Source organism: Necator americanus, chromosome V (genome assembly GCF_031761385.1).
Source record: "Necator americanus strain Aroian chromosome V, whole genome shotgun sequence".
Lineage (NCBI taxonomy): Eukaryota > Metazoa > Nematoda > Chromadorea > Rhabditida > Ancylostomatidae > Necator > Necator americanus.
In genome coordinates this window covers 19,396,940-19,405,261 of record NC_087375.1, presented here as the reverse complement: position 1 = coordinate 19,405,261, position 8,322 = coordinate 19,396,940, and the positions used below count along the sequence as shown (strand labels likewise).

Sequence of the window (8,322 nt, the reverse complement as noted above, 5' to 3'; positions counted from 1 at the left end):
GTTCTGTTCTGAAAGAAGTTCTGCCATGTCCATGAAATGAAACTTAAATGTTGAAATGTGACTCAGAATAGTACCAAGGTATGTCAACAAAGATTTATTGAGACAACAGAATAGAATTTTCGTACTCGCTAAATGTTAGACCCATTCAGGTGCTGGTCTTATGGAAGTCACAGGCATCAATACAATGAAAACCGCTGTTGTTTTGAATGAGATCATAAAATACTGGATGGTTGAGTCATCTACCATGCGTTTCTGCCGTTCTTCTTCACAACTGTCTTCAGAACCTCGCCCTGCAGATACGGGTTCGTTTTTTGGTGAGGTGGATGATGTCGAATTGAGCGCTTGCGTCGGGGTGGCAGCTGCGAAATCCATAAGTTACTTGGCGTGACCAGGAAAAGATACGCTGGTATTCGAACACGTAGGGAGAGAAACTAGCGAAAATCTAAAGCTATTTTTGAAAATATCCGCCTCTAAGTAGATGCTCATAAATATATAATTCACTTTTCGCCTTTTATCTACCGGTGGCCAGCACTATTTCCAGCATTTTTACATCCGCTAGTCTTGACGTCCGACTAACGCTGAACTTTAGACTTCTTGTGATGCTCGCTTTACTCGCCTCCGTGGACAATGACAATTTGAATGACAATTTGAAATAAAGGTGTTTATTTTGTAAATTTCTGCCAGAGAGGGAAATTTCTTTGCAACATTTCCTTCTTTGTATTTTTTTCAGAGGAATGCAGGCCCTGGTGAGAGAATCGGAGGTCTCCTTTCTAATCATTTAATCCTGATTTTACACCTACATCCGATGTAAACTACGATGTAAACTTCATTGTAAAGATGGAAATAAGAGTCTTATGTCAACTCACGTAAACTACTAATATTTAAGCAACTGGTCGCATAGGCTGGTCTAATCTATACAGAAGGAACTAGGAAAAATTGGGGGTAACATATTGGACAGTAGACATACGGGCGGATACACTGTGGTGAAACACGCAGTTGGCAAAAAACCGTTCACACCATCTTCTTTTCTTCCTCACAAATTCGTGGACTACTGCGCAGGGCTGGTGCTCCAATACCTCGTTGCTTCAAATACCTTGCGCCGTCGCAGCAATTCCGTACCGTGGAATCCTCCACAGTGCTTTAGCAAATCGACGCCGCATCATCCTACCTTACCGCTTCGAAACACCGGTGCACCGCTGGAGTTGGATCGTTCGTTTTCTCACTCATGGAAGGTACGAAAGGCTCTAGAACGGTTTCCAGTCACAGCCGAACCTCTCAGCGGTTGCACTACTTGCTTCCACCTCTCCAGAAAAGTTCAGCAAACAAATTGGGGAATGGATGACTGGATTTGTAACTAGAGCAAGTCCGTTAAGTCGTGATGCATTTGCAGAACACTTTGAACGCCGTAAAATGTTCTGACTTTGCTCTCTAAACACCGGCCAGTGTTATCCCAAAGCGTAGCAGGTGGACATAAAGCTAAAGAATTGGTTAATGCTAGATGAGGCGGTATGTTAAGCTACACGAGAACAATTTACGAGCTATATTGTATCCCATAATCCCAGAAAATTATGCAGCGGGAGTTATAAACAAGTGCAAACCTAAACCATCGTCTTCCTTCGCTGTAAATATGGAAGAATAGAAATATGGAACAACTAGATAAGAATTATTTTGAAAACTGATGAAAACTTGGCGGCAAACTTCCTCTTCTAGTGTGATAAAAAAATTGAACAAAGGCGGAATGTGTAAGATTAATAGCAGTACTTTTTGAGCGACGCTACCTTACTAAGAGGATTGAGATATGGACAATAACGTAGAGTCGAAAACTAGCATCACTATCAAACTGTAAGAGACGTGGTTTCCACTTGATAAGAGAAATGTAATTTGGCTTCAAGCAAAGTCAATGAATGGTCGTGCAAAATTGCAGCGGCGACAAATGAAATAATCCTTTTTAGATTCACTGAACATCTATCCTGTGGCAGGCAAAACGAACGATTTCTTTATTTCGAGTAGTTAAAGAAACACGTATTCAGAAACAGCGCATGAAAATCAGCGAAATGTGGAAAAGGAACCGGGGAGTTTGCACCGCACTATGTTTTACTCTTATTGAAGTTAGCACCGCGAGCAAACCTGTATCTTTCTATAACTATTTATACCAAATTTCACGTCAAGAGACTGAGTTGTTTAGGTTCCAAAGCAACGCAAAGCGAACTAGAAAAACAGCGATGCTCACCTCGTCTCCGCTTCTCTTCTCGTGGAACTTTTTCGCGATCATATTACGATGAAGTGCCTGATCGTCCAATAATTCTTGTAGCGAAGCTCCCAGATTTGACGCTTCCTTCTCAGCACAGCTGGAAGCATTAGGTTAATAAAGAAGCCTTGTCAGTTTTAGAATTTGTTTCTTCTTAATTTTTATTCAGTATAGAGTGGATACCAGTCGACAATATAGTCGCCATTGTTAGTCACTACAGTGCTGCACCTAATGGGCAGACTAGCTCTTCGAATTTTTACAGGTCTCCTCAGCTATATAGGGTTTCGCGCTATATTGAAGGAAATGCACCAACTCTTGTCTCAAGGACTTTTCTCGAACAGCTTCCGCGAGCTTCTTGAGCTGAATTAAAGGCAGCATAGCACGAATCAAGGGTGGTACGGATTTCAGGTGGAGCACCCGTATACGGGGTCGTAGATTATGGAGACCGGGGTGGTTCCGCTCATCTCTCCCTGAATCACTGCAGGCAGGCGGCCCCTGAATGCTGTTTTGTACGATGTCTTCTATTGCACCCTAGCACGCGTAGCGTCCCTTACTGCCTATCGGAGCAGTCCGAATTGATTTTCGGCGAATTGCAGGGCGGAGGCGGCGCAAGGGGTGGAGCGTTACAATAGATGGCGTCGTACAAAGCAGCATTCTGGGGGCGGCTGCTTGCAGTGAGGCAGGAAGAGATGAGCGGAACTACCCCCGTCTCCATAATCTACGACCCTGTATACGGATACTCCACCTGAAATCCGAACCACCTCAGATTTTGTGGTATGCTGCCTTTAAATGCTAGGGGTGACAGTGCGTCCTTGAGAAGGCAGCTCGGAATGCGAAAATCCAAGCGTGGGCGTCTCGACCGGGGTTTGTCTTCAAAGATCGTGTTTCCTCTTGCGAAGCGAGCGAATCAGCGGTGGAGATTCCTGATGGAAGCTCCTCCACTCGTTCACCTGCTGCCGTGCCATTCACAGAATATAATAGGTAGCAGCTGCTCTCGTGAAATTGGCATTGTGCTTGATGTTAATGTAGGGTACTATGCATATTTTCTCCGGAGAAGCTTCGAGAATGTTCTACAATTACAACATAATATAATACAGGTATCGACCAAGAATCGAAAGTTTTGGACCCTTAAAAAAAACTTTGCAAGACTTCCCTATCAACTTAATATGTTTTTCGAATAGGAAATACCTCAACCCACATTCCTGAGCGAAATAATGTCCCTTCAATTGGGTATTTTTTCCTTTTATAAGTTCAAAATTAATGCAAAAAATCCAGGGGGATTGAAGTTTCTTTTCCAATCTAGTGTGAAGAATGTTCTCGATTGTCTTTAATTTGCAATTAATTTGTGAAACTAATCAGAAAATATTACTTACTTGAACATATGCTCTTGATCACAAATGCAGTGCTGTTGAGCCTGATAATTCCGCGAGAATTCCGCACTGAAAAAGTAAAAGCAATGGAATAGTGTACAGAAAAAAGGGAAAAGATGGTAAATAAATCTATAGTCTTATGAAGTACGTGTTCACTTATCAAAAACAGTACTTTTGTCGCCTTCTTTTCAATTAAGCGTGGGATCTTACCGAACACACCTATCATGGTTCTAAGTTGTTTGTACAAGTACACAAATGTGTGAGCAGTTGCCCTCCACAACCTTTTTTTTAACATTCAGTGTTCCATGTCGCATATGGAACATAGAAAGGTGCTCCAAAGAATGTTTTGTGAGTATAGCAGAACTCTCTGAATTCAGTTATCTAGAAGCAGTTTCGAAGGATGGGATAATAACAACGAAAATGGTTGAGAAGCACAGTCTGATAATAGGTGCTGCCAACAATATGAACGCGGTATAGTATAGTACGGTATAGTACGGTATAATATACATAGGTGAAGTACATAAATACATGCTTCAGCGTCACATCAAGTATACTAAAATTAAACAAAAATGATTAATGTCACGTTTTGTCACCACTAACCAGGATCATGATCTCACTAGGAAGGTTGAGGCTCAATAAAAAAACTCTGATACACTTAAAAGGAGATATTAATAAGTGTTACCTACATCGCTACCAGTGCACATTTGCAAAAATGAAGTCGACAAAGTTTTGTAAGTATATCGCGTTGATAAGAGAAAATACTTGTCAATCTAAGCAACCGAGGTTTTTACAGGGGATTTCCGTAACCTTCCATTAGCATCATTAGCATCGGAGCATGTGCTTCTTGCACTTCTGGGGAGCATAAACATAACATAGACTCAATACTCCCTTTGCAAGAAAGTTAACGTAGATTCAGAATACAAGCGTAACTTAACTATGTTGGATCATAAGCTAAATACGAAGCCGCTGTTCCAATACGTTACTAACACCCAACGGTTTAACTCAAAATGCTTCGTGGAAATAAAAAAAATGAGTGGAAGAAACCGAATAATTATTGAGGACAACATAATACTTGCTTCAAATAAAACGTTCTCAATTGTTTTCTTGTCTGCTTATACCTTACCTGTTCTCAAACTCTTCTATACATCCATCGGCAGCAGTGTATCCGACAGGACACGGATTAGGTGGCTCACAATACGCAGGCAGGACATTGTCTGACTTCACCTGAAAGAAAATAGTGCCTCAAAACGTTGTTTGTTGAGGTTGCACTCAGCTAAAGGATACCTCTTGTCTTTGCTGGAAGTTTTCCTCCTCGCGGAGCTTCTGTTCACCTTCACCAGCTCCACCTGGAAATACGTTCGGTTTCGGTCATTGTGTGAGCATGCTCACTTCTAGTATAAATGGGGCGTTTAACGTCAACACTCAATAAGTAATATAAGTCTGTGTTATTCTTTGAAAGAGCATTAGAATCAATTAATAAACCGATCAATTCTAGCTATTGCATGGTTTGACTAGTGGTTCTCATAAAACAAAATAGTCAGGAATGAAAGCTACTGCGATCAGCTGTGCCACCTTCTCCCACTCTACCTTGTACTTGTACTCTATAGGATCCACGCCGTCTCATGCTGTTAGCGCACACATCGACAAGAGGGTTCGATAAATGATAGAGGTCATTGTAGTTTAATTATAGTAATCGTTTTTTTTTGCTTCATAGTGAAATGATTGAGGACTACAAAAAGCGCAAATCAGCATCACTAGTGAGTATTAATTGAAGTGAAATTTTTCTTCTGCATTATTTCAACGATGAAAGTAGCATAGTCAGAACTAGCTGGTTTAGGTCAGATATGCGCCGTCTTATTCGATAACGTTAGTCCATTTTGATGGCAATTTTACGATTCCACATTTGATGTCCTCGTCCTTATTCACGAAAAAACTTGGCCACCCCATTTTCAATAGCTTCTCTTGAGGCCAGTTTTGTACCATCAGGAAATTATTGAAGAAAATCATCCGCCATCAAGAAGATTGCTTGGTGCTTGGTTTGGACTGCACGGCGGGAGCGGTATAACCACCCGCCGAAGGTGTCGGAGCTTCTTACGCGTCGTTAAAGATGTGTGGACGGAAATTATCTTCGGCACCCATACATCGAGATTCCTCTTGAAACCAGCCTTGCACAAATGCTTTCCGGTTAATCCTCAGTTCCTGTGCAATAGAATACGTGTTCAAACGGTGGTCCGACTTGGCGGTTTACATGGTTTTAACGACATTTTCGACGATTGGCCTACGAACACTTGCCTCATCTTCGATGTCCATATTAGCGGGACGGAATCGTTGAAACCAGAGCTGTGCTGTTGTATTCGTTGCTGTATTAGGTCCATGGACGGCACAAACTTTTTTGGCCGCCTGCTTCGACATTTTACCTTGGTAGTAGTGGTACTGAAGAATGTATCGAATCTTCTCTTTCTTACCTTCATTTCGAAACATACAAATGGCTCCACCAAATACAGGACTGATAAGGATTTTTTTGAAGCGTAATGTCACTCTGAAATGGCTGCGCAGATGTGATGTTTACATCGTCAGATATGACTTACTAAAAACATTCAACGAAAACACCTAGTAATACTAGTAGTGACGATCGACGCAACTACACAACTCACAAATGAACAAATGATATTGATGATGAACGCCGAAACAGATAGGAGCCGAAATTTTCTTTCAAAAAAATTTTCCGAGCTTAGAGGGAGAACAGTTTAGAAGTGATTTTTAGAAGTGAGTCCTATGTTGCGTAAAAAGGGCTGAACAGAGAGAGCTGAGGGTTTTAAATTAAATTATCCGTTATCCACAAATTCATCTCAAAAGTAATCTATTCATCGTAATAATGCGCTCCGAAATTCGCTGTAAAGTTCCGAGTCCAGCCCGTACAAATATGTACCTCTGAACCTACAATGAATGTATTTATATTCGCTCAAAAATCGCAGTAGCTGTGATACTGGCTTCAACTCAGCGATTTCAGCTCAAAATTTTAAACTTTATAGCGAAAAGAAGCTACTGAACAGTGGCCAATACAAAAAGCCACCGACAACCAGAGAGACATAAACATCTTTGTGACTGCCTCTAGAACTGTTCTATGATGAGCAAATAAACCTTTCAGCTATAGCAAATTTCTTTCATTTTCTTTCTTCCATTTTCGAGAAAGTGAGGAAATGTCTCTTTCTCTAAAACGCTGCAGTAAGATGGAAAAATCTGAACTCTTTTATGATGTGCTGTCAAAAGTTGATCTCATCCGTTATTGGACTTGTTGTTCCCATTACATTTTTAATTAAAGGTCAACAGAAAACATAATTTGTGCACTTGTGCAATTTTACAGTATCGTTTTCACTGCAGATATCCAAATGGCCCAGGAAGTCATGAGGGCAGCGAGACGGGATTCAGAAACTTACGAAGGAATATTCGGAAGGGAAAAACATTATACGCACGTTGAATACTTGCAGTCTTTCTAATAATCAGATTGTTCAGATACACCAGAGGCATCAGGAATTCATCCCACTCGGCATGCTAATTGTAGCACAGTTTTCCGTACTTCTTCTTAACTAAAATTGCAATTCATAACTAACCAGTGATGTACTTGCTGCCGAATGCCAGAGGGCCTGGCACGTTCTCGGCATCTCGCGATATCAAGTCGATGAAGTCACCGGATGGCAGCAGAGCCATGTCGCCAGCCTAAAAACAGTCAGTCACGTGAGGGGTACTAGGAGAATGATGTGCATACAAGGGAGTCCCGTTGAGTGCTTCAATTCCTGGAAATTTCTGTGGATTTGGAATTTTGGATTTTAGTGACTTCCAGAGAGTTCCGAAGAAAATCACTATCCAGACTCCGTAACCGCGAAACGAAAATATTTATTCTAAGTGTTTAGGATTTCTTTACTCTTACTGAGATCGAGGCTGAGCAGAACAATGGTTTTCAAGTCATTTACCCTGATTTTGTTCACTTTGAACAGAGGCCTCTGTGTTTACATGGTGAGAAGCATTACTTTACTACTACCACTCACGAAAGATTCGGCTAATTCGAGTGAAAGGTAATTTACGCTCTGAAGCAACTCCACACTGATCACAGTTTATTAAATAACCACAAATATTGGTTCATTACACAAACAATGCGGTATGCTATACTTCCTTTACTTTTCAGATGTAGATACTTTTGAGATAACAAACTTTCGCAATTATGATATACTTCCCTTCATTCTCTATAATCCTCTCCCATCTCTATGGCAGATTTCAAGGGTCCTTTCCAAAATCTCCTTAAGGAATTAAGGATTCCTTAAGGATCCTTAAGGCATAAACTGTGATCACTCACCGATTCCAAATCGAAGGCGACAACATGGACAGCGAGTAAAGGAAGGAGCGCAAGCATTGCGAGGAGCGCGTGCCCGCCGACTGAGCTCGAGGAGAGGAGGATCGATGCAACCCCGTAAGGGACTCCGCCCCTCAGTGCTCACCGCTTTCGGATAGGATTCGGATGGAAAACAAATTGGAGACATTTCTACAGTTTCATTTTCAATCATTTCTAGCATCTTATTTTTTCACTGTATAGAGTGCGTTGACAAAGAGAATTGGAAACTCAGAATACGGTAATTTCAACTGCAGATGAAGCAACAAGCAAGACGGTTCTGGAACCAACCGTTAAGCTACTGGAATTTTCTATCTTCC

The 8,322-nt window shown here is 41.3% G+C and overlaps 1 protein-coding gene across 2 annotated transcripts; it reads right to left on the bottom strand.

Moving 5' to 3' along the window:
* Window positions 1-239: 239 nt before the first annotated feature.
* Window positions 240-8,026, bottom strand: RB195_014439 (uncharacterized protein; the record flags this gene model as incomplete). 2 transcript variants are annotated; one of them, XM_064204709.1, is made up of 7 exons in its annotated part: window positions 240-359; window positions 2,231-2,348; window positions 3,622-3,687; window positions 4,742-4,842; window positions 4,903-4,964; window positions 7,230-7,335; window positions 7,970-8,026. In XM_064204709.1, the coding sequence occupies 7 exons, from the start codon at window positions 8,024-8,026 to the stop codon at window positions 240-242; spliced, it is 630 nt and encodes a 209-aa protein (XP_064060590.1). The 2 variants fall into 2 exon arrangements, with proteins under 2 accessions (XP_064060590.1, XP_064060591.1); XM_064204710.1 differs by having other exon boundaries at window positions 240-290.
* Window positions 8,027-8,322: the final 296 nt, after the last annotated feature.